At 36.8% G+C, this 27,249-nt stretch overlaps 1 protein-coding gene across 1 annotated transcript in view; it reads left to right on the top strand.

Moving 5' to 3' along the window:
* Positions 1 to 27,249, top strand: part of Ca5b (carbonic anhydrase 5B) — a 53,145-nt gene extending 25,896 nt beyond the window's left edge. Inside the window, exons 3-8 of the mRNA XM_046424278.2 lie at positions 4,605 to 4,802; positions 12,575 to 12,693; positions 14,256 to 14,351; positions 15,571 to 15,633; positions 16,612 to 16,767; positions 22,931 to 27,249. Of these exons, the coding sequence (XP_046280234.1) occupies positions 4,605 to 4,802; positions 12,575 to 12,693; positions 14,256 to 14,351; positions 15,571 to 15,633; positions 16,612 to 16,767; positions 22,931 to 23,110 (812 nt within the window). The 3' untranslated portion in view covers positions 23,111 to 27,249. The remainder of the gene's footprint in view (positions 1 to 4,604; positions 4,803 to 12,574; positions 12,694 to 14,255; positions 14,352 to 15,570; positions 15,634 to 16,611; positions 16,768 to 22,930) is intronic.

The following is a 27,249-nucleotide window of genomic DNA, read 5'->3' as shown; positions in this document are numbered from 1 at the left end:
ATATCAAATCAGAGACTCTATGTCTGATAGAAGAAAAAGTTGGCTCCGATCTACATATTGTGGGGTCGGGCTCCAAATTCCTTAATAGGACACCCATAGCACAAAAGTTAATAACAAGAATCAACAAATGGGACTTACTTAAACTAAAAAGTTTTTTCTCAGCAAGAGAAACAATAAGAGAGGTAAATAGGGAGCCTACATCATGGGAACAAATTTTTACTCCTCACACTTCAGATAGAGCCCTAATATCCAGAGTATACAAAGAACTCAAAAAATTAAACAATAAGAAAACAAATAACCCAATCAACAAATGGGCCAAAGACCTGAACAGACACTTCTCAGAGGAGGACATACAATCAATCAACAAGTACATGAAAAAATGCTCACCATCACTAGCAGTCAGAGAAATGCAAATCAAAACCACCCTAAGATACCATCTCACTCCAGTAAGATTGGCAGCCATTATGAAGTCAAACAACAACAAGTGCTGGCGAGGATGTGGGGAAAAGGGTACTCTTGTACATTGCTGGTGGGACTGCAAACTGGTGCGGCCAATTTGGAAAGCAGTATGGAGATTCCTGGGAAAGCTGGGAATGGAACCACCATTTGACCCAGCTATTGCCCTTCTCGGACTATTCCCTGAAGACCTTAAAAGAGCGTACTACAGGGATACTGCCACATCGATGTTCATAGCAGCACAATTCACAATCGCTAGACTGTGGAACCAACCCAGATGCCCTTCAATAGATGAATGGATAAAAAAAATGTGACATTTATACACAATGGAGTATTATACAGCACTAAAAATGACAAAATCATGGAATTTGCAGGGAAATGGATGGCACTAGAGCAGATTATGCTTAGTGAAGCTAGCCAATCCCTAAAAAACAAATACCAAATGTCTTCTTTGATATAATGAGAGCAACTAAGAACAAAGCAGGGAGGAAGAGCAGGAAGAAAAGATTAACATTAAACAGATACATGAGGTGGGAGGGAAAGGGAGAGAAAAGGGAAATTGCATGGTAATGGAGGGAGATCCTCATTGTTATACAAAATTACATATAAGAGGTTGTGAGGGGAATGGGAAAATAAACAAGGAAAGAAATGAATTACAGTAGATGGGGTAGAGAGAGAAGATGGGAGGGGAGGGGAGGGGAGATAGTAGAGGATAGGAAAGGTAGCAGAATACAACAGTTACTAATAGGGCATTATGTAAAAATGTGGATGTGTAACCGACGTGATTCTGCAATCTGTATTTGGGGTAAAATTGGGAGTTCAAAACCCACTTGAATCAAATGTATGAAATATGATATGTCAAGAGCTTTGTAATGTTTTGAACAACCAATAAAAAAAAAAGTCTGAGCATCTTAGAGGTGAAGATCTGTGGTTTGTTTGTTTCGGGAATCTTTGAAAATGAATCAGGGCTGTTAAGATTTTCCAGAAGATTAAAAAGATAGGGCAGAGGGGTGAGAGGGGAAGGGAGGGAGTATGGGGTTATTAATGATGGTGGAATGTGGTGGACATTATTCCAAAGTACATGTATAAAGACACGAATTGGTGTGAATATATTTTGTATACAACCAGAGATATGAAAAATTGTGCCCTATATGTGTAATAAGAGTTGTAATTCATTCTGTTGTCATATATAAATAAAAATATTAATAAAAAATTTACTTGCATGTAAAAAACATGCAAAATATTATTATATGTTTTGCATGCTGAAGCATGGTCCTATGGAGATTACTTTTAAAAGAGAAGAAAATTTAGCCTAAAGGAATTAAATGATTAGTTCATCATTAAATCCCTTTAGTGTATTCATATCAAAGACATCAAATGGACCATAGATGCATGGAGGGTTAATCAGGAAGGACTTGAGTCTGATGTCCTTAAGTGACAACAGAAGTTTGCCTGTGTAAGAACTAGAGTAATAGCAGTGACCAATGTCCTTTTAAAATTACACAAGCAGACAGGATTGCTTCATTTGAAAATAATAACACAGGATAAATGTGTCTCTCCTGAATAGTTAGAACAGAATAATACCAAACATTTCCAAAATAATTCAGAAGAGATGTATTAGTGTTATTGTAGCCATTTTTCCTTTAAAAAAACCTGAAGTTTAAAGTAAGTTCTAGAAGAAAAGATTATTGACAATGTTGCTTCAGACACTTAAAATAATAAGCCATGGTAAAACAACTATCTTAGCTCCTGCCAAAACATTCTCACTTCTTTGTGGTCAAACTTATCTACCCTGACTGCTTCAACCAACAGTTTTAAAACACAATTATGGGTTAAATAAATATTTTTCAAATAATTGATATGAGAAATTTATCAAATTGAATATTTTTTTCTGATAGAACACATTGTATGATAAAAGAGCCAAACCAGAATCTCCTCCATTCTGTGTGGTATAGAGCCATTGCATGCCAATGGCCTTTATCTTGGCAGTTAGTAATCATTTACTCTCCATGTGATTTAGCAGACAGCTTGTCAACTTTCATGAAAAATCCTGTTGAGAGTTTCATTAGAATTCCATTTAGTTCATAGCCAATTTTGGAGGAGAATTGCTATCTTTATAATACTGTCTTATTTTATACAGAAATTATGTTTTATTTTCATTTATTTATGACTTCTTTAATGATCTTTAGTAATATTCAGTAATTTTATAAGGAGTAAGTTTGTTGTAGTCCATATTTTATGCATTATTTAGAAAAGTATATGATTTCTATTTCAATTTCACTTTTAATCATGTTGTATGGAAATTATTTCATTTTACATATTAATATTTTATGTAGTAACTTTAATGAACTTTTATTTCTAAAAAAAGACACAAGTTGGTGTGAATATACTTTGTATACAAGAGATATGAAAAATTATGCTCTATATGAGTAGTAAGAATTGTAAAGCATTCTGCTGTCATATATAAATTAAAAATTAATAAAAACACACAAAAGAATAATTAAATAAAATACATAAAATTTTAAAAAAATCAGCGTGAGCCAGGAATGGTGGTGCACACCTATAATCCCAGCTGCTCTGGAAGCTGAGGTAGGAGAATCACAAGTTCAGCCTCAGCAACTCAGTGAGGCCCTAAGCAAGTTAACAAGATCTTGTCACAAAATAAAAAATAAAAAGGGCTGAAGGAGGCTGGGGTTGTGGCTCAGCGGTAGAGCACTTGCCTAGCATGTGTGAGGCACTGGGTTCGATTCTCAGCACCACATATACAAATAAATAAAATAAAGGTCCATTGACAACTAAAAAATATATTTAAAAAATCAGTGTAATTTGAATCAAATGTAGCTCCCCCAACCCAACAATAGCAGTTGGGTAATCAATAACAAAATTAAAGGATATATATTTAATTAGGCAGTATAGGGTGACAATGAAAGTAGTAAGATTTCACTCCTGTCCACAACATTGCAGTCTCATCAGATTAGAAGATGATGCATTGTATCAGTTCATATGCATTTTCTCTTTTACAGTTCTGAAACAGATCTTCTCTAAAGGAAATTCTTGTTCTTCACAAGTTCTTTTAGACTAAGGTGGAAAAAAATTCAAAGTTGGGTTTGGACCTCTCCAGAGATGAGAGTACTATATTTTATGGGGGAAAAAAAGGAAAGAAAAAAATACTGTGAATCCTTACTCAAATTCGAGTAATCCTTACCCGAATCTTACCCCACCACTCGAATCCTTACTCATTCTTAGTGGTGGGGCAAGATGCAGGGGCCATATGCAATGACTTCTGTCCATTCACATTTCCAGTTGGTTTTGATTCTACCCATCCATGATGCTTCTACAAGGCTGGGAACTGGACCACCCCAAACCACTAGATGAGGGTTCCATTCATCACATGTGGGTGTCTCAACAGGTCTCTGTTAGCAGGAAGTCCACTGATATTTATTGCTGCAAAGCCCTGGGGCTTGATTCTGTGGGAAAGAGTCAGCATCGGTCACATCGTCAGTGGCTGTGGGGGACAAACCACGTGTACACACCATCATAGATGATGTCCACATTTGAGTGACAGGCCGGGAACTTGAGGGACCTGGGCAATGTTGATATTCGTCCTGGCCTTGCAGGGCGGCTGCCTGATGACTGGCGCAGGGGTGAGCTCAGCGTGCACACTGCGCATGTCAGCAGTTTACCCTAGCCACCCAGCTGAAGTCGCTGCACTCGATGAAAGTTTGCTTTCCAAAATTCTTCCCCCATTCCCTTGGCTCAAAATGAAGTCTGTCACTGGAAATTAAATTGACTTGAATTTGTGTTTAAAGCCAGTTGGGGGCTTGGGACATTAGCCATGAAACAAAGAAATTCACTTGTGAAAACCCCATTTGCAGCTGGCACTAATCATTTTGCTGTTGTGACAGGACTTGACAGCACTGAGTTCAGGTGAGATTAGTAGGCAGACTGGGACATGTTGGCTTTTCAAGATGTCAGACATGAGCCCATGCAAGGTGCTCTCTCTGGTCTGCCTTTATCCTCTGCTTTAGGCAGTTGAGGCTCTGAGTCGCTAATTCCAAAGACTTCCAGTTGCCATTGGCCTGTGCTGGTTCTCCCCAAGTGGGACTGCCTCCTGCTCTTACTAATGGTCCCACCCTGCTCTCTCCTAGTGCATCCACTCTGGGAGAGTGTGGACCTGCTTCCTGGGGGTGATCGACAGTCACCCATCAATATCCGGTGGAAGGATAGTGTTTATGATCCTGGCTTAAAACCCCTCACTATCTCTTATGACCCGGCCACCTGCCTCCACATCTGGAATAATGGGTACTCTTTCCTTGTGGAATTTGAAGATTCTACAGACAAATCAGGTAAGAACAAGGTATCAACATCAGACACATCACACTGTTTCTGTGACAGTGTTGACTTCTTTGTTAGCAAAGGAACTCATTGATATTACTTTTTAAATGTATAAAAAACTTCCTTCTAGTTTTTATTCAAATTTTCTCTGATTAGTATAAGTAACATTTTTATTACTAAATATATATATATATATATATATATATATATATATATATATATATATATATATAATTCCTATAGAAAAGAGGATGTGAAAATGAAACTCTACCAGAAGTTTATTTGTTTTTTTTTTTTTGTCTTTTTTTTATTGGTTGTTCAAAACATTACAAAGCTCTTTGAATATGTACTTTTTTTCCTGCTTGCTGACTTTACATGAACTATTACACAAAACAGTAATATTATTAATAATATTTAAATTGTCAGATTGTGGTGCTGGTGATCAAACCCAGGGCCTTGTGCATGCTAGACAAGAATTCTACCTCTGAGCTACATCCCTAGTCTGTCCTTAAAGGCTTAGGTGTCTCCACATCCCCATTTTCTGCTTTCTCTCCATGGTATGACATGGTACCAAAACCCTGAGTACCTTACTTAACATATCTCAAACTAAGAAGAATTGCTCATTTTTTCCCCTAGATTCATGGGCTTCTTTCTTAATTTTTCCAAAACACTGGAGTGTGCCCTCATCTTAACTAGAAACCTATAATATTATCCTGTGTATAAGAATTCCAGAAATCCTTAAAACAGCAAGCTAAATTTCCATGTTCCAGATGACTATTCTGTACTCTGGCAAGCTTGACTTGTTTCCCTTGGAACTCTTAACATTACCCCTGCCAGACCTAAACTAATTGTGTTGTAGTTTGGATGTGAGGTATCCTCCAAAAGCCAAGTGTGAGGCAATGCAAGAAGGTTCAGAGGAGAAATGATTGGGTTGTGAGAGCCTTATCCCAATCAGTGAATTAATCCCCTGATGGGATTAACTGAGTGATAACAGAAGGAGGGTAGAGTGTGGCTGGAGGAGGTGGGTCATTGGGGGTGTGGCTCTGTATATTTGTATCTGGTGAGTGGAGTCTCTCTCTCTCTGCATACTGATCATCATGTGAGCTGCTTCCTCTACCACACTCTTCAGCCATGATGTTTTGCCTCACTTTGAGCCCTGAGGAATGGAGCCAGCCTTCTATGGACTAAAAACTGTGGGCCCTCAAATAAACTTTTCTTCCTCTACAATTGTGCTGCTCAGGTCTTTTAGTCACAGCAGCAAAATAGCTGACTAAAACAAATGGATAGACCCAACTATGAAGCACCAACTCTCATACGTTCATTCTGTATGCATAGTAGTTCCTTTAAGTCTCAGACCTGTCTAGGTCTGTGATAATCTTCTTTCTTTTCTTCTGAGGATCCTAGGTGTTGTTCAGCTTTTAAAGCCCTTGATAGTTTAGGGACCTTGTATTGCCAATATACCATTGCTACACCGAGTTAGAAATCTTAGGAAGTTGTTTAATGGGTTTCTTGAGAGCTTTCTAGGTAAACAGCTGTTTGTTTTATTTTTCAGTCTCTTTTTCTTTTGAATAATAGATTTAAGATTATTTTCTGTGTGTGTGGTATATGGATCAAACCCAGGGCTTCATGCATGCAAGGCAAGCACTCTAGCACTGAACTACAGCACTTTTTATTTTATTTTGAGACAGGATCTCACTAAGTTTCTCAGGCTGGTCTTGAATTTGGGATCCTCCTGTCTCTGCCTTCTGAGTAGCTGGAGTTATAGGTATGCTGCACCCAACTGATTTAAGGATTCTTATCCATCCATTTGCATGAAAAATTTCTGATGGATAACAAATGTTTTCATCATAATAGATCTTTTAAAAACCTTAGTCTTCTCTTGATCCTACCTTCCCTATGTGAAATCAATTTCATTAAAAAAATTTTTTACAAAATGTGTAAGAAAAATTGTAGAGAGTTTGATAATTTTTCACTTGTTTGGTCTGAGTGAACTAAAACTGATAGCCCCATTTTATTATGCTTTAATAATTATTTTCTATAGGACACCAGTAAGTGCCTTTCTCCATCTCTTTTTTCCTTTCAGTGACTGCCTCTTATTTCCTGCTTTTTCTTCACTACTATTTCTCCATGCAGTTGCAAAACAATCAATAGTGGGGGTGGGGAGAACAAGAAAAATATAAAAGTTAAAAAAGAAAGCAAAGACATCCTAGAAATGAAGACAAGGAAGGAACAATTCTAGAAAAGGAAGAATCTAACAAGTATCAATGTCTATGAGTTTCAAAAAAACAACAAAAACCAACAAACCAACCCTAAGAAATGTGCTACTACCGTGTGCTTTATAAAGATCTGGAATAAAGTGAAGGAAAAGGAGTCAGGAAAGGTAACAGAAGCATTATAACAAACCTTATGGAATGCGGCTAAAGCAGTGCTTCGAGGGAATTTTATAGATGAAAATGCATGTAACAGAGAAGAAGAAATTTCTCAAATCAGTAACCTAGCTTTCCACCTTAAGAAACTATAAAGAGAAGAGCAAACTAAATCCAAAGCAATGAAGAAGGACATAATAATTGAGAACAGAGCAGAAATCGATAAAATTAAAAGTTGGTTCTTTGGAAAGATCTACAGAGTTGACAAACCTTTAGTTAGGTGGACCAAAGAAAAAACAGGAGAGAGAGACAGAAAGAAAGAAGACTCAAATAACTAAAATCTGGAATGAAAGTGGGAACAACACAATCTCTCTTAGAGATATTAACAGATTTCTAAGAAGGTATGTGCATGTCTCATGTCACTCTCTTCTGATTATTGTGTTGTTATCTAGTTCCCCAGAATAGGACACAATTACTGATTTTAATAAGTGCATGTGAGAAATAAGAAAATATTATAGGGAAGGGCAATAAACTATCCCTGGGCTAACATGGTCGACCCTGTAAATTATCACCTTTCCTGAAATTCCTTTTATTGACACTCAAAAGGCATTAAATAGAAGGAAAGGAGAGGAGAGTCCCTTTGTTCTCCTCCTAAGGGTGTTTCCCGTTTCAACCTGCTTCACTCCATGCTTTTATAGGGGATCATAGGCAGGCAGTGAACCTAGTAAGAATGCTTTCATAAAAATTTTAAGTTCTCCTGCCCCATTTTTGGTTCTATATTTACTTAAAAATATAATTTTTTTTTTTTTTGGTAAATTTACAGAGTTGAGCAAACATCACTACAATCCAATTTTAGAATGTTTTCATCACCCCTAAAGAGTTTTCATGCCCACTTCCTGCACTTACTCATTTTTGTTGTTGTTTCTTTGTCTTTTTTTTTTTTTTTTTAATACCAGGGATTGAATCCAAGGGCATTTAACCACTGAGTCACATCCACAGTCCTTTTTATTTTTTATTTTATTTTTTTTATTTTGAGACAAAGTCTCACTAGATTGCTTATAGCCTCACTAATTTCTGAGGCTGACTTTGAACCTGCAATCCTCCTGCCTCAGCCTGTAGAGCTGTTGGGATTCCAAGGGTAAAAGTCCAGCCTTTTGCTTTTATTTGTATGGGTTCTGTGTGTTCCCTTTCTTTTGATCATGTCTCTGCTAGCTCCTTTTTTTTTTTTTTTTTTTTTTTGCACATTGAAATGCAAAAGAAGGAAATGAATATTACAGAGATTGCTTGCTGGGAGCCAGACTCCATGTTATTTTTTTCCCCATACTTTTTATTGATGTATTATAATTTTACATAACATGCTCCATGTTATATATTTTATTTTATTATTTTTTAAAAATGTCTATTTTTTAGTTGTAGTTGGACACAATACCTTTTTATTTTTTTTTAATTTACATTTTTATGCAGTGCTGAAGATCGAACTCGGGTCCTAAGCGAGCACTCTACCGCTGAGCCACAACCCCAGACCCAAGATGTTTTATTTTTGTTACCTAAAATTCTTTGTAAGTTTAATTGTTTCTCATCTTAGAGCACAGAAATAACAAAATACCAATGTCAAATACACATTTGCTACATTGTTTGACTGTTCTCTTCTTTTTTCTTTTTCTTTTTTTTTTTTTTTTTGGTACTGGGGTGCTCTACCACATGCCCAGCCTTTTCTTTTCTTTTTAATTTTGAGACAGGACCTCAATAAGTTGCCTAGACTGGCCTCTAACTTGCAATCCTCCTGCCTCAGCCTCCCAGGTTGCTGGTATTACAGGTGTGCACCACCACATCTGCTTGTTTTCCTCTCTGATTTACTATCTTCTTTCTTCTCTGTTCAATTCCAGGTGATAATTCTTTCCCTCCACTCATATGCTATACCCAACCCCCACCCTTTCCCTTCCCATTTGTTGAGGTTACCAGTGATATCCCAGTTACCAGTGACAGCCACATGACAGTCTATTTCTTTAGTTCCTGGTTTTATTGTGAATCTACTAAGTGCCAGACACTGTACTCAGAATAGAAAGAGGAAGAGATGATGGACCCTGCCTTTAAGGAGCTTATAAGTGTGATGAGGAGACAGACCCTAGGAGAGATGATGCCATTGCAAAGTGCTAAGTGCTATGGCAGAGGTGTATACATGAGTCTGGGGAGAAAGGTTCTTGATAGAGTTGACATCTGGGTGATCTACATGGAGGTAGAAGTGAGAGGTGATGTGATCCTTGTGTTAGGTGTTACTGTGATTTAATGTGTAAGAAGGAGGTGACAGAGAGCAGGGCCAGAGGCAGGCAAGAGCTGATTCATGGTGAATTTTGTAGACCATGCTCATAGAGTGGGAATCTGGGCACAATTTATCTGGGTGTTCTGGCTCTGAGTTTCTCATAGGGCTGTGATCAAGTTATCAATTTTGGTTAGGATCTTATCTCAAGGCTTCTCTGGCAAAGGATCCTCTTGCAAACTTACTCAGGTGCCTGTTAGCTTGATTCTGTTTCTTTCAGAACCTCCATTCCTGGGTGGCTGATGGCTGAAGGCCACCCTCATTTCCTTACTTTACAGGCTTCTCCATAGGACAAGCAAGCAAATGGGGGAAGGTCAGAGAGGGCAAGCAGAACAGAAGCCAGTCTTTTTTGAAAGCTCATCCCCAAAAGAGACATCCTCTTACTTTTGCCCATAGGAAGCAAGTCTGAGGTCCAGGTCACATCCAGGGGAGGAGATTATATAAGGTTGTGAATACCAGAGAATGGGGATCACTGGTCATTGAGTTAGAAGCTGCTGGCACATGTGGCAAATGACACATAGCCAATTCACTGAAACAGGGTTTTTTTTTCCTACAAAGTGTGTGCTCTTAACCACATTCCACAGAAGAATACTACACTGTCTCATCTCTCCCCTAGTAGAATTTATATAGGTATGATACCCAGCACATGGTAGGGACTTAACTTTTCCAGGTAGCAAGTGTCAAAGTCAGATGCTGAACCACTAACCTTTTATCTCCCAGGGATCACAAATGCAGTTGTACCTACAGTCCAGGGAGGGAATGAGAATGAGTTAGATTGGGAATGAGGGAAATGGCAGAGGTGACCATGGTGAACAACTGGTGGCCTACTTAAGGGGGTATCCATTTCCTCTGCCAACCCTGTAGCCCCGGGGGATTGTGTTCCCACCATGGCCATGGCATTTAATTCTCATAAATGAAGTTGGAAACCTAGATTGGCCAGCCTTAAATGTTGGCAACTAATTTTAAAATTTGTTTAGTAGCTTGTGCACCACCAACACTATGTAGGTGAATCAAAACTCACCTGAAGACCAATTCTGTCCCTCAGCCACCTGTTGGTGACATCTTCTCTTTGCCCTGTTTATCATCTTTGGAGGAGACACACAGTAAGGATCTAGAAGATGTTGCCAGGATTGTTCTAGGGACAGGAGAGGAGAGCTGGCCCTTAACCTGAGACCAGAACTTCAATTTTGTTCAACAAATTGGATTCAGTATTTGCCAAAATCATTCTCACTATTTGGAGTTTGTGTAGAAAAGTAAGATTTTTTTGAAAGATATTTTATTTTGACTTCATTTCATTTTAGTACTATTCTTTTATTACCTAGTGAATCATGTGGTATTATTCTCTGCATCTCTCCTGCCCCCTAAAAAGAAGAAGTCATTGGTGTCTTCACTCGCCTCTTACAAAACTGATTTTTAGAGGAAATTATGTAAGAATTTTTCAAAGTCAGTAAGATACATTGCAGACCATTTCATTTCAGTGTTATTTAGGCCTTGGGATTTCTGTACTTGATCATTTGTGTACATAAAATTCAACTGAGGATCATTAAGATAAATAGGATGGATGATTTTAATGATGCTATATTGGTTTGACTGTGTACAGATATTGCCAGGGTCTGGTCAGAGAGAGGAAATGAGGAACTAATATGCATTAGCAAATTCAAGGGGGGAAAATCAGCACGACTCAAAGTCTAAGGTGACTTTAACAGCTTACTTTTTCTGAATATTCATTTTCTCTATACTATATTGATTTTACCAGTTCCAGAAAACTAGTCTTGTTTGGCATATTAATTATTCAACCCCATAAAGGCCGCAGTAAAGTGTATAAATGGTTCACATTGTTCACTCTCTTCAAAGGAAGATGAATGATAATTTCTGTGTTTTTTAATTGACAATAGTTATGTGTATTTATGAGGTACAGTGTGATGCTATTTGTGTGTGTGTGTGTGGTGCTGGGGATTGAACCCAGAGCCTTGCACATGACATGCTAAGCAAGCTCTCTACCACTGAGCTACATTCCCAGCCTTTTGTTATTTTAAGTTAGGGTATAGCTAACTTGCCCAGGCTGGTCTCCAACTTGTGATCCTCCTACCTCAGCCTCCTATGTACCTAAGATTATAGGCATGTACCACTATAGGCCACATGTGATGTTTTGATATATGTATACATTGTGTGATGTTATATCAAGCTAATTAACATATCCATCACTTCAAATACTTCTTTTTTTTTAGTTGTAGATGGACATAATACCTTTATTTTATTTATTTATTTTTTTAATGTGGTACTGAGGATTGAACCCTGTACTTCACATGTACTGGGCAAGTGCTCTAGCCCCAGCTCCACTTACTCTTTTTTTTTTTTTGTAGTGAGAACATTTTAAAATTTACTTTTAGAAATTTTGAAATACACAATACATTATTATTAACTGTGGTAACCATGCTGTGAAATAGATCTTGAGAACTTGTTCCTCCTGTTTCACTGAAACTGTGTACTCTTTGGCCAACATCTCCTGGGCAATCACTTTTTAAAAATATTTTTTAGTTGTAGATGGACACAATACCTTTATTTATTTTTATGGGGTGCTGAGGATCGAACCCAGTGCCTCACACATACTAGGCAAGCACTCCACCACTGAGCCATAGCCCTGGCCGGCCCCCTAGGCAATCATTTTTGACTTGTAAATTTCCTATTTCATTTCTGTGAAAGGAAAAGAAATATTAATATCTCCAAAAGTTAAAAAGCAAATTGTTATTGCATAAAAAAGAGAGTATCTTTTGTCACTGTATTTGTTTTATCAGATTGGATTGAATAAATATGCTAAGAGAAACTTGCATTTTATTGTGCATCACAGAAACTATAGTATATAGAAATAAGTAAAAAATTGGCCTTAACAGTTGCATGTAGCTTTGCTGGTTAAATCTTAATGCCATTTGATCTTGCCCTTATACATGTATTGACTGCATGGAAATCAAGTTATAAATACTTATATATAATATGGTGTACTCCATTTCAGACAGTTTACAAAGATGGTCCACCTGCAGGTTCAGCCTTTTTCCCACAGGGTAAATAACTAACCCCTGAATTGTTGGATGTTCCATTTCAGTGATTGAAGGAGGACCCCTGGAACACATCTACAGACTGAAGCAGTTCCATTTTCACTGGGGGGCAATTGATGCCTGGGGCTCTGAGCACACTGTGGACAGCAAATGCTACCCAGCAGAGGTATGTTGAGAAGGTCAGGAACTGAGACAACTGTGGAGAAGTGGGGATAGTTCTAACGTTTCTAGTTCTAAGAAGTTAGCAGAAAGAATGAGGTTGTTCCTATAAATGCTACATAACTCAATCAGGGGCATATTTGATTATTTCTAGCCTAGACATGTAAAAATTACATACATCTGAAATAAAATGGTTGAAATGAATCTTAATATTCTGAAACTGTCTGACATGGTATCACACACCTGTAATCCTTGGTAGGCTGAGGCAGGAGGATTGTGAGTTCAAGGCCAGCCTGGGCAATTTAGCAATACCCTCAGCAATTAATTGAGATCCTATTTAAAAATAAACAATAAAAAGATGAGCTGGGAACACTGGTGCATGTCTGTAATTCCAGTGAGTTGGGAGTCTGAGGCAGGGGAATCACAAGTATGAGGTCAGCCTCAGCAATTTACTGAGACCCTGTCTCAAAATAAAAAATAAAAAGGGTTGGGAATGTAGCTCAGTGGTAAAGAGGCACTGGGTTCATTCTCCAGCACCAAAATAAATAGATAAATAGGACTGAGGATTAGCTCAGTGGTAGAGTGCCTCTGGGTTCAATTTCCTGTACCACAAACCAAAATAAACAAACAAATCCTGAAACTGAATTCTTCCAGAATTCTAAACTAGGCTCAAACTATTGCGTAAAGTACTAATCCAGGAAACAATGCACAGCCACAGGTTGAATTAATCCAAATGAGAAATGTGGGGCCTAAATGAAGTCTATCACAATAGAAATAGAAAGAAAAAAATTTATCGAACATTTCTGAAATAAAAGCACTAGGATCCTCTTCAGGAGAAAAGATGACAAAGTTAACTGTGACCTTGAGGTGTCTCATTTGGAGGCTGGGTGATAATGCAGTCATATTCATGAATGATAGATGAGGAATGATTTATAAGAAAATATAAAGAGAGCATAAGGAAATTGAATTTCTTCTTACAACTTTCCCCCTAATTCTGTTTGAAATGTTAAAAATGAAAACATGGGCTGGGGATATAGCTCAGTTGGTAGAGTGCTTGCCTCGCATGCACAAGGCCCTGGGTGTTCAATCCTCATTATCACCCCCCACCCCCACCCCAAAGAAAAAAGAAAACACATTGCAAATGGTTATCCTGCCAAGAAGAAATCTGTCTTCAACTCCTGTCTAATTTCCATAGGGAGGATCTCTTTCTGTTAGTATATAAACATCTTCTCTCCCTTAGATGCAAATAGATTTTAGATATTAGTATTTCATGCAAATCAAGATGGGAATGAACAAATGTTGATTCCTTACGAAAATGTTACTTTGCTATGTGAATCTATTTTTCTCCATTAATAAATCTTTCTCTTCCAAAGTGATATTAATTGTTCTTGCCTAAATTTTCCCTGTTTTCAATATCTCATTTTATACACAATTGTCGTATGCTTTTCTCAGTAGCTTTATTTGGGATGAAGAAACATGATTAAATGTGTATGTTGAAAGAGGCTGTCAGTTTATTTGGGAATGATCCTGTAGGGTTATATGTTAAACTCACTTTTAACGATGTTCCAGCTGCACTTGGTACATTGGAATGCAGTCAAGTTTGAAACCTTCGAGGATGCTGCGCTGGAAGAAAATGGTTTGGCTGTGATAGGAGTATTTTTAAAGGTAATAAACACACCAAAAAAAAAAACATATTAACTTTAAGTGATATCTTGTACTCAAGAAATGCAAAGATAGCCGGGCACTGTAGTGCAGTGCATGCCTGTAATCCCAATAGCTCTGGAGGCTGAGGAAAGAGGATAACAATTTCAAAGCCAGCCTCAGCAACTTAGCGAGGCCTTAAGCAACTTAGGAATACCCTGTTTCTAAATAAAAAATATTAAAAAACGGCTGGGAATGTGGCTCAGTGGTTAAGTGGCCAGTACTAAAATAATAATAATAATAATAATAATAATGATAAAATTTAAAAATAACTGGGCACTGTGGTGCATGCCTGTAATCCCAAGAACTCTGGAGGCTGAGGCAAGAGGATCACAAGTTTAAAGACAGCCTCAGCAAAAAATTGAGGCGCTAAGCAACTCATCGAGACCCTGTCTCTAAATAAAATACAAAATAAGGCTATGGATGTGGCTCAGTGGTCGAGTGCCCCTGAGCTCAATCCCGAGTACCCCCCACCAAAAAATAAAATAAAATAAAAGGGCTTTGGTGCGGCTCAGTGGTTAAGCACTTCTGGGTTCAATCCCAGTAACCAAAAATAAAAAAGAGGGCTGGGGTTGTGGCTCAACGGTAGAGCTCTTGCCTAATATGTGTGAGGCACTGGGTTTGAGACTCAGTAACATATAAAAATAAATAAATAACATCTACAACTCAAAATATTTTAAAAATTAAAAAAAAATTAAAAAGTTAGAACATTACGATATAGGTTATTTATTTTAAGAGTATTAGGATCAATAGTCTGGTAAAATAAACAATGCTTAAAACACAAGGTTATTATGAATGTATTTCAAATGATATAAAAGTGCACAGTACTATAATCACAAGCCATCTGTGTCAATTGAACCCTTGAAATGTAGTTAGTGCAAGTGCAGAATAATTTCTAATTTTAATTAATTTAAATTTCAATGTAAGATCTGATACTTAATAGGGCCTGGAGGCACCTTTCCCTGCAGGCACCTGGCCTTTCAGCAAACAGCCTACTCATTTGTTTTGTATCTAATTGAATTCAGTGATGTTTATAACATTCTCAATTAGCAGCTTAAGTCTAGTTTCAGTCCTGTGGTTTATTTATATGTAATCATCAGGTGGTTAATTTTAATTCCCATTCTGTTACAGTTTCTACAGTGAGATGTCTGTTGTTATTAATATTTTTGTCTTTGTTCTTTAGCTAGGCAAACATCATAAAGAGCTACAGAAGTTGGTGGATACTTTGCCATCAATTAAGCATAAGGTAATATTTTTTTCTGGCTCACTTGAAATATACTTTATTTTCCAATCTCAGAGTAGAGACATTAATAGGCCCTTTGTACCAGAAAGTGTAATTAGGTGACCTGTGTTCAGGTTCTCCTTCAACACTGCCGAGGTAGGGAACTTGGCATTTATGATGCTTGTGTTAAGAGAGCCCCTGCCCCTGGGTCCCACTGGAGGGCACAGAAATGACTTCATTGATGGGCACTGAGCTCTCTAGTTTTGCTGCCATGCTGCTTGGGACTCTGGACTCAGGAATATACTACTTTCCCCTCCTTTGTTCTTGACACCAGCTCCTTGCAAGTCCTTGTAAAAACACCCAGTCTTCTTTTCTATAGTCACCTCCACAGGGAAGGAGCAAGAAAAATCCTTTAGAGACTTGATTTGTCTTGCTGTAAAAAACAATTATCCTTGTCCCTTGTCCAGTCCCCAAGATGAAGTCCTCCACATTCAGTACCCCAAAGATCTGCAACCTGGAAGTCTGTTTATCATTCCTCTCTTCTCCTGTTTCCCTCCCTCATTTTCCATCTCTCCCCCTTTCCATCCCTCTCTCTCTTTCTCTCTCTCCTCAGTCCAGGATTTTGGCTCCTCCTGATTTAAACTGCATTAGTCTGTCTTGATTAGGAGAAGTCTCCTTGTTTATGCAGCAGTCACTACCTAAGATCTCCCAATAACAGAGGGGACCACCTGCTCTAGGCTCATCAAAATTGAGGGAGACAATGGTTTTGACTGTTTTCCCACTAAGAAATATCAGAAATACACAGGTGATTGTGGAAACAAAGCCTGGACATGATTCTGTGTTAAGCAGTGATGATTCTTCAGAAAGCTGCCCAGGGTGCCTGGAGCTCCCTTGAACCACTGCTAGTCCCCAGACCCCCTGAGAATCATTGCCTGAGTGGTTTTCTAATTCCTGAGTGTTTTTTTACTACTGAATAATAGCTGGGTAACTTCTTATGGCCAGGACACCCTTGTGGAATTTGGGTCATTTGACCCTTCCTGCATGATGCCTGCCTGCCCGGATTACTGGACCTACTCCGGGTCTCTGACTACCCCGCCCCTCTCTGAGTCTGTCACCTGGATCATTAAGAAGCAGCCAGTAGAGGTTGATCATGATCAGGTATGTTGTTTTCACATTTTCCACCTGTGGAGACCCTAGTCTGCCTGTCTAAAAAAAAAAAGGTTGGGTTCAAACTTTGACAGTTTTAATACCGTATCTTAATTTGGATATGATTTAGGAAATGCTTCAGATTAATTTGAAAGAAGAGTTCAAACAAGGAAGAACATAAGCTGCTTGCTTCTGTATTTAACAATTACTTATGTTTTATACATTGTGCATTTTATATAGAGCATGAATCTCTATATAAATTCAAGACCCATTTAAAAGGAAGAATGGAGGCTGGCAATCAGATATATTCAAAGATCTTTAAAATTCTTAAGGGAATTTTGCAATAAAATCGCAAGATAAAAAGAATCTAACAATGACTGTCCAGGAATTTTAATGTAAGTTACTTGTTTTAAACCTGGGATTAATTTTTTCCCTAGAAAATAAGTTTGAGTGGTAGCTATTATGTCAATAAACAGAATCCTGTTTAATTCATAATATAACTAAAGTAGAATAGTATTTGCTCATAATTGCTTTATGGGATTTAAAAATTTGACTATAAACCATTTTCACAAAAAATGAAGCCTTCTAAACTCTTTTTTTATGAAGTCAGGATTACCAATACTAACATCCATTGAAAATTGGACCCTTCCTCAAGAGTAAACTCTGAATTGGTATCTCTGAAGAACATACAAGCTAAAAAACAACAAACAAACAAAAAAGCCCTAAAATATTAGAAATAGAATACAAAATAAAAATCTATCAATACATTAGAAGAACTATATACTTTGTCTAAGTCGTGTATATTGTAGTAATGTAGGAAGAATGATTCATTATGAATGATATTAATACAATTCATTATATCAGTGAATCTAATGTTTAAAAGTCATGTTATTTCCATAGATTCTTTTTTTATTTTTTTGTACTGGGGATTGAACCCAGAGGTACTTTACCACTGAGCTGTATCCCCAGCCCTTTTTATTTTTTTATTTAGAAACAGGGTCTCTCTAAGTTGCTTAGGGCCTCACTTAGTTGCTGAGACTGGCCTTGAATTTGCGGTCCTCCTGTCTTAGCCTCTCCAGTTGCTGGGACTACAGGCATGCTCCACCACACCTGGGTTCTATAGAATCTTAATAGACATTTGTAAATTTTTCTATTCAGTATTTATTTATTCTGCATTACTGCGGATTGAACCCAGGGATGCTCTACCACTGAGCTATATCCCTGGCCTTTTATACTTATTTTGAAACAGGGTCTGACTAAGTTGCCCAGGCTGGCCTTGAACGTGCAATCCTCCTGCCTGAGCTTCCCAAATAACTGGGATTACAGGCATATGCCACTGTACCTGGCAGTTTTTTGGGTTTTTTTAAAATATCTTTTTAGTTGTTGATGGACCTTTATTTTATTTATTTGTATGCAGTGCTGAGAATCGAACCCAGTGCCTCACACGTGCTAGGCAAGTGTTCTACCACTGAGCCACAACCCTAGCCCACTCCACCTGACAGTTTTAAATAATTTTTAATAAAATATAAATGAATAGAGACTTATTTAATATGATAAAAGAGATTGATCTCAGTTTAAAAGTAAATTTGAACAGAGCTAGGGATGTGGTTCAGTGGTAGAACATTTACCTAACATGAGTGAGGCCCTGGGTTTCATCTCCAGCACTGAAGGAAAAAAAAAGAAAACAAAAGAAAGAAAAGTAAATACAGTTGTCACTTGGTATCTGCAGAGGATTAAGACTCCCCATGGATACCAAAATCTGCAGATGCTCAAGCCCTTACATGGAATGGCATAATATTTGCATGTGACCTACATACATCATCCTGTATACTTTAATCATCTCTAGATTACTCATACTACAATGTATATCCTATGTACATGGTTGTTATAATGTATTGTTTAGGGAATAATGACAAGAAAAAAGTCTGTACATGATCAGGACAGGTACAATTTTTTTCCCCCAATACTTTTGATCCACAGTTGGAAGAATCCACAAATGTGGAACCCATAAATTCAGGGGACCAACTATAGTATGTTTAATATAGAGAGGATTATTCCAATATTAAATTTTATATTAAATTATATTCTGGAATTAGCAGGGTTTAGTGGTGTGTGTCTGTTGACCCACCTAAGGCTTAGGCAGGGGAATCTCTTGAGCCCAGGAATTTTGGGCCAGCTATGGGAAACAAAGCAAGACCCTGTCTCTTAAAAAAAAATGTTCTAGAAGTAGCTAATACAATTAGATGAGAAAATTTTTAAAAAAATAGGAGAAACAATAAAATATACTACAAAAAATAAGTTAATTTGGTGATTACTGGAGTACAATATTAATTTTTTTTACATTTTTTTAAGTTATAGATGGACACAATACCTTTATTTTATTTTATTTTTATTTATTTTTTATTATTAGTTGTTCAAAACATTACAAAGCTCTTGACATATCATATTTCATACATTTGATTCAAGCAGATTATGAACTCCCATTTTTACCCTGTGTGGTACTGAGTATTGAACCCAGTGCCTTATGCATAGTAGGTGAATGCTCTACCACTGAGCCACAACCCCAGCCCCTACCATATTAATTTATATAAATAAAAAAAATATTTGAAATATGTAAATCACAATCAGTTAAAAGATATAATGGAAGAAAGAACCCTATTTAAAATAGAAACATTATAAAATAATGTTTAAAATATAAAATACTTTGCAATAAGTTTAAGAAGAGAGTTCAATAAGAAAATTTAAAATATTCCTGCAGGACACAAAGAAGATGAGTTAGTAAAATTCACTCTATATTATTGGACAGGAAGATATCATAAAAACACCTTTGCTATCTATTCTCCTGAAGTTGTTATTCTTCATGAATTGTTTATTCTCCATAAACTTAACATAGTCTCAATAAATATACCAATAAAAATTTTAGTTGTAGATGGACACAATATCTTTGTATTATTTGTTTATTTTTATGTGGTGCTGAAGATCAAACCCAGTGCCTCACATGTGCTAGGCAAGTGCTCTACCACTGAGCCACACCCCAGTCCCTATACCAATAAAATTTTAAATAGGTATGTTACTTCTAAATTCAAGTACAAACAGATAAGTATAAACCAGGGAAAATTCTAAAAGAGAAAATGAGGAATGATTATATTCACAAAATTATAAAGACTCAAAAATTAAATACTATAGTACTGATGCATGAATAAAAAGAACAATTAAGTGAAGTGTGCTAGGGATCTGCAGAGAAACAGAACCAATGGTGGGGAGGATGAATTAGTATTGGGGTCCTCTAGAAGAACAGAATAGAATGTATATATAAGAGGAGATTTATTAGATTGGCTTACATGATCAGAAGCTGGATGCAGGCTGGAAAACTGAGGAAATAAGTAACTACTCAGTCTAAGAAATTGGAAGTCTCAGAACCAGAAGGAACAATGATGCAGCCTCAATCTGAGGCTGAAGGCCTGGGAGCTCCCTGGAAAGTCATTGGTGTAAGTCCATGTTCAAAACCTGAAAAATCTGGAGCCGTATCCACAGCAATGGCAGCATCAAAAACTACATCCACTGTAGAAGAATGGAGTTTGCACAAATGTGAGCTTATGAGCATCCCCTTCTACTGCTTTTTGTTCTGTCCGGGTCCCCCAGTCTATTCAAGGTAGGTCTTCCCCCCTCAGTTCTCTGACCCATATGCCAATCATTTCTGAAAACACCCTCATAGATTCACCCAGAGTGTGCTTCAACAATTTCAAGGCATCTCTCAATCCATCAAGTTAACAACCAAGATTAACCATCAGAAAGATGGAGATAGAGATTTATTTATAAGATATTTTCTCATGTGATTATAAAGGCTGAGAGTCCTAGGAAAGCTGGTAGGGTAGCCCAAAGACCTGAGACCTGATAAGCCAATGGTGTAGATTCCAGTCCTGGTCTGGAGACTGAGAATCAGGAGCTCCAAAAGGCATAAGATTGATGTCTCAGTTAAAAAAAAATAGTCACAGAGCAAATTCAGCCTTATGCCTTTTTGTTCTATTCAGGCCCTCAGTGGATTAAATGATGTCCATCCATGTTGGAAAGGCCATCTGCTTCACTCAGTCCACCAATTCAAATCTTAATTTCTTTAGAAAACACTCTCACAGACATATCCAGAAATAGTGTTTAACTAGCTATCTGGGCATCCCTGGCCCAATCAAGTTGGCACATAAAATTAGACATCACAGGAAGAAAACAGTAAGTTCAAAATTATATCCAAATACATATGAGAATTTATTTTAGGATAAAGGTAGCATCTCAGCTCAGTGAGGGGAAATTATACAGCATTCAGTAAGTGCTACTAAGGAACAACCGAGGAGTTAAATGAGTGGGGAAAAAAGTTGGATCCAGCATTCAAACTATTAAATGCAAAAAATACCATCATAAAAATCCTAGAATAAGCATAGGAAAATCCTTTCATACCTTCAAATGGAAGAAGCTTTATCTAATTATAATACAAAACAAGAAGTCCAAAAGAAAACAGCTAGTAACTGAGACTGTGTATTTTTTTAAAATTCTATAAGATAAAAACCACCATAAATAAATGACAAATAACAGATTTTGGTTGCCCATAAGCCTAGGCTTTGTGGTTTACACATTTTCTGCTACTAATCTTCATATTTATAATTTTCATAACACTAAAAAGTTAAAAAATAAATAAATCAGAAGGTCAGTAGCCCATGTAAGGAATTTTCAAATAAAATCTCAACACAGGAAATTCAGTTAGAAAACCATTTCCTGTCAACTAATCCTAGTAACCTGGAATCCTACCATTCAGTGTTATTCATTGTTTGGGGGAAATCCTGCTGGTCTTTTATCTATATAAATATATGTAATTTTTGTAACAGAATCATTCTGTGCATACCATTTTACTTGTCTTTTTGCTCAGTGATGTGCACAACATTTTTAGATAATAACCATTATCTTCTATATAATTTTTAATGGATATATACTAGCCCATTTTATTGATCTCATGTCACTTTTTATTACCTACTTTATGGTACTTGGGTTGTTCCTAATCTTTTTCAATTAGCTGAATAAAAAATTAACATTAACTACTTGTATAGTTTCCTAATTTCCTAAGGCATATGTGTAATTTGCAAGTACAACCACTCTGTTGGTACTTGCCTCTGATCATGTCCTACTTCTTCAGTTTTATTTGGTCTAAAGTCTTTACTTCAACAAACTAAATTCTCTTCTTTCTTTTTCTCTTTTGTTGGACCTTGTGCATGCTGGGCAAGTGCTCTACCACTGAGCTACACCCCCAGCCCTCCAAACAAATTTTCACATGCTTTCTTACTGTGTCCCAGGTTATTCTATGTAGCCACAGTGGGCCAGATTGACTGAACAGATTTTCTGGCTAGCTTGAAGTAGTATGCTATAACATGGTTGCTAAGAAAGACAGGGGCTATTGCTGCATCAAAGAACAACATATTGCCTTAATATTTTGGGTTGCTGCTTCTGTATTGAGCTATACTATCCAACACAATAGCCACTAGCCACATATGGCCACTTATATTTAAATATGAATCAACTTAAATAAAAAATTCAGTTTCTCACACTGGTCACCTGGTCACATTTCAAGTGCTCAGTAGCCATATGTGTCTTGTGGTTACCAGGATGGACCATGCAGAGGATATTTCTACCATTAGAAAAAGTTCTATTGGACAGCACCAGTATGAAGCATCTCACAAGACCTCTATGTGTTATTTCTTTGCTCACAATACAAAGTGCAGTGAGCAATCAATTACACAATTTTATGTTAATGATTTGGTAAATTTTTTAAAAACATACTTTTTATGCTGTTACTGTATGTATCAGGCCTTTCCTTTATTATTTGGCTGTTTTGTTCAATTAAATATTAGGTTCTTGAGAATCAAAGAGATAAAGTAACTCATCTTTGTCCTCAGTCTTCTGATTCAAAGTGCATGGCTGGTTTCATCACCTTCTCACATAAGGATGGCAAAACATAGTATAGTATTTTATTCCTTGTGGAGGGTGAAGGTATCTTACTTAGAAATAACTTCTGCTTCTGAATCCAGTTTGAGACAAAATGTTTTAGAATTAGAAAAATGAAAGTTATTTATTCATGAGACAAAGCTGGATTTCTACTAAATTTATTTGTCCTTTTTCAAAAATTTTTTTTCAGCTTGAGCAATTTCGGACCTTGCTTTTCACTTCTGAGGGGGAGAAAGAGAAAAGAATGGTGGACAACTTTCGCCCCCTTCAGCCCTTGATGAATCGTACTGTCCGCTCATCTTTCCGCCATGATTACGTGCTGAATATACAAAAGAACCCCAAGACAATTGCCAGCCAAATGACTCCCTAAGATGTTCATATCTAGGCAATATTTTGCTTTAATACATATTAGCTTTAAAAAATTGTTAACTAGACTATTTTAAGTACCTTCATTTAATAATATCTTTAAATATATATTTCTTTCTTTTTTTAGCATTTCAAAGTCACTATCCTAGCAAGGCAGGGACAGGGAAACAGAACAATAGAAAAATAACAGATTAGTTAATACGAGGTTACTTTAAGTTACAATTTTTTGTGTGAAATAATTAAGGCAGAGGGAACTTCATTACTATACCAATTGAAACTGGCCTGTTTGAGAAATTTGGCTATTATTTTTCTAGTCCTGGTTTCTCAGAAAGTGAGATAAAGAGTTTTGTTTCTGCTTGGTCAGGTGGAACTTTAGTATGAGTGATTCCATTTTGATTTTTAGCCTGGTCTGTTGGGGCCTAGCACAGGAACTTAGTCCAAAACAATGGCTTCCTATAATTTTTGTTGAACAATTTCCACCTTTTAGTCAGACTTTTACCACCTTTGGGCATTAGTGCTCCTCTTAGTTACCATCATCTTGGGCTTCTGGTCTCAACATGTCATTCACAGGTTAGATGTGTGTTTATAGGTATGAGAGTACTTAACCAATTTTTGAGAAATATTATTTGGTAAACAAATTATTTATTTGATTTATAACAGTGTTTATCACTGAAGTACCAGCAAGAGATACAAGTTTTTCTTAGGCAACCTGTTGGTAATTGTAATTTTTTTTTTTTTTTGGTACTAGAGATTGAACCCAGGGATACTTAAACACTGAGACACATCCCAAACCACAGCCCCCTTTGTTTTTTATTTTGAAACAGGGTATCACCAAGTTACTTAGGTCCTCACTAAGTTGCTGCAACTGGCCTTGAATTGTAATCCTCCTGTCTCAGCCTCCCAAGCTGCTGGGATTACAGGTGTGCATCACCATGCTTGGCTGTATCTGATGTTTTTGAGCTATCTTTTTATACTTATCAATTAATGGTTCTATAGAGTTATAGGTAGGAATTATAATCAAGTGATTAATAACTAGTAAAGGCATAAATACTGACATCACAGAACACAGGCTTTTCAGAAACAGCCACAGGGCCCAAACTGGTCCTTACTGCTTGAACAATGCCATGGTTTTAGGTCTACTTCATTTTAAAATGAGAATATTCTTTTATTATGGTTTCTCAATGAGTGTATTTGCCTTTATTTTTATTTGTTATTAGTAGTACATGATATACTTATTATCATTGTATTATACAGAAAATTTGTTTTGTAATTATAAGAATACAATATCTAGAATCCTTTATATTTCTGAAGACTAGATATTTTACTTAATTGTTTGATCTCATAGAAAGCACTGCAGAACATTGTAAAGAAAAGTTCTTAAAGTGCATATAACTTAGAATTCTTTCATGGTACACTTACAGAAATAATCTTCAAATGCAAATAGTATTATTTTGCAATATTTATACACCATTACATAGATTATGATATTTTCCCAATGACAGAGCTATCTTCTTTTAAAGCTTCCCTTAAAAGTATTCAAATTTAGGGTTGGCAATAAAGCTCAGTAGAGTACTTGCCTTGCATGCATAAGGCCCTGGGTTCAATCCCCACCACTGCAAAAAAAGTATCTGAACTTAGTCTAGGGATGTAGCTCAGTAGTGGAGAGCCTACCTTGCATTTGTGAGTCCCTTATACTTTATCTTTAGCATTACAAAAATCAAATAAAAAACTTTATGAACTTTATTTACTTATTAGTTAAGGTTTTTTGCAATACATGTGATCAACTTAAATGTCCCAATTTATACAGTTGTTTGGAAGACTTTTGTTATAGTAATAGGAAGAGGGCTAAAATCTGGATAATTCTCCATAGTCTGAGGAATCCATGCCACTGTTGCTCTTGCTTATAAATATCTTAGAATGTTTCCAGTTGCCACTAAGGTTGTTTTCAGATGCAATACTGTATCAAAAACTAGAAGTGTTTCATTAGTATGCTCGTCGTCTAGTTTGTAAGACAAGGTTGGATGAATATACACTACCATTATTCAACTGTACACTTAAAGATGGTTAAGATGGAACTGGGATTATACCAAAATTAAAAATGTCTGCTTGTCAAAGAAAGCATTCAACAATGTGAAAAGGTAACCGATGGAATTACCATGAGATCCAGCAACCCCACCCCTACGTGTATGTATGTATATATATATATATATATATATATATATATATATATATATCGCAAAGAATTCAAACCAGGATCCCAGAGAAAAATCTGCACTCCCATATTCACAATAACCAAGAGGTGGAAGTGACCTAAATGTCCATCGACAAATGAATCAATAAATAAAATGAGGTAAATACATAAAATGGGATATTACCTTTAAAAGAAGAAAATCCTGTCACATATGTAATGTGGCTGAACCCTGAAGACATTATGCCAAGTGAAATAAGCTAGTCACAGAAAGATACTGCATGATTCCTCTCATATGAAGTATCTAAACTCATCAAAATCATAGAAACAGAAAGTAAAAAGGCGGTTGCCAAGAGCTATGGGGGGCGGCTGGGGTTGTGGCTCAGTGGTAGAGTGCTCACCTAGCATGTGTGAGGTACTGGGTTTAATCTTCAGCACCACATAAAAATAAATAAATAAAGATATTGTGTCCATCTACAACTAAAAAAGTATTTTAAAAAAGTTAAAAAAAAGAGCTATGGGGAGAGAGGTTAGGAATTTTTGCTTAGTGGATATAGAGTTTCAGTGTTACAAGATAAAAGAGTTTTAGAGATATGTTGAATGTGAATATAAGTAATACTACTGTACTGGACACTTAAAAATGCTCAAGATGATAAATTTTTAAAATGGTTAAGATGGTAAATTTTATGTGTATTTAACCAGTTAGAAGTAAAAAATAAATTCAGTAGGAAAAAATGGATAGACTTGGAATTATATATTCAAGTTGGAAGGGTATCTCTTCTCTAAGCAAAGAGGGGTGGTGAAGGCTTTTGCGTGTTGTCTTAGAAAAATGCATAAAATTCTTAAAAAGATAAACATAGAAGGCTAGGGATGTGTCTCAGTGATAGAATGCTTGCCTAGCACATGCCCTGGGTTCAATCCCCAGCACTGCAAGAAGAAGAAAAATAAAGATGAACGTGGTATAAAAAAAAGTTAGTTAGCTTTATGTAGTTCATCTATTTCAAACTATAGTAGTTACCTTTTGTTATGGTTTGGATCTGAAATGCCCCCCCCCCCATGTTGAAAGCTTGGTCCCTAATTCAGCAGTGTTCAGAGGTGGGGCCTTTGAGAGGTGAAGGCTGTGACCTCATCAATGGATGGATTGAAATCTTCATGAGCTTGAGGGGAGGAGCTTTGTTATAAGTGAGCTCTCTCTTTGCTCTCTGGCTGCCATGAAGCGAGCAGCTTTGCTCCCCTATGTGTTCCCTGCCATCATGGTCTGCCAGGCCACAGGCCTAAACTCCATGGACCCAGTTGGCCATGGACTAAAACTTCTGAAACTGGGAGCCAGAGTATATCTTTTGACCTTGAAGTTGATTTTTTTCAGGTATTTTGTCAGAGTGAAGGAAAACTGCCTTAGATGCCTTTCAAAAGGTAGACATAAGCTATGCATCTTCCAGGGTACACAGACTTTCCTCCTAACCTCTTACAAACACTTAGTGCAAAACTCCATTGTGTTAAATCTGCCATTTTGGAGCAGGAATCAAGGTATAGAATGACTGTCTTGCCCTTATGTCTCACAGATAAAAAGGATGCATTTATAAGATGACTGTGTATTCTGGTTTCCAACTCCTGATTTACTTATACCTGGTGTTCTGGTGTAATTGTAATGGCACCCCCTTTCCCTCTCAACCATACTCTGGTTTACATGATAAATTCTCAGTCACCTTCTGTACAGAAGTTATGGAAATTGCTTTGAGGTTATGGTCTCTTCCATCTTGTCTTTGTCATATGATTCTCTAAGGGCCATTACAGATCCTCTGGCAAGAAACTTTATGTCTTTTATGACTTCAAAAGTGATACCTTCCTAAATATAAAGATGGGAAGTGGGCCTAAGATCTGTCAAAGGTCTTGAGAAAGAGTTTTGTATTAAAATTGCCCCTCATCTTCATTAAACAATCTTTTTACAACATTAA

Source organism: Marmota monax, unplaced genomic scaffold, assembly GCF_021218885.2.
Source record: "Marmota monax isolate L192 unplaced genomic scaffold, Marmota_monax_Labrador192_F-V1.1 WCK01_AAM20220418_F8-fsc00089, whole genome shotgun sequence".
In the NCBI taxonomy this organism is placed as follows: Eukaryota; Metazoa; Chordata; class Mammalia; order Rodentia; family Sciuridae; genus Marmota; species Marmota monax.
The sequence above is the reverse complement of the archived record's forward strand: the minus strand, read 5'-3'. Positions and strand labels throughout refer to the sequence as shown.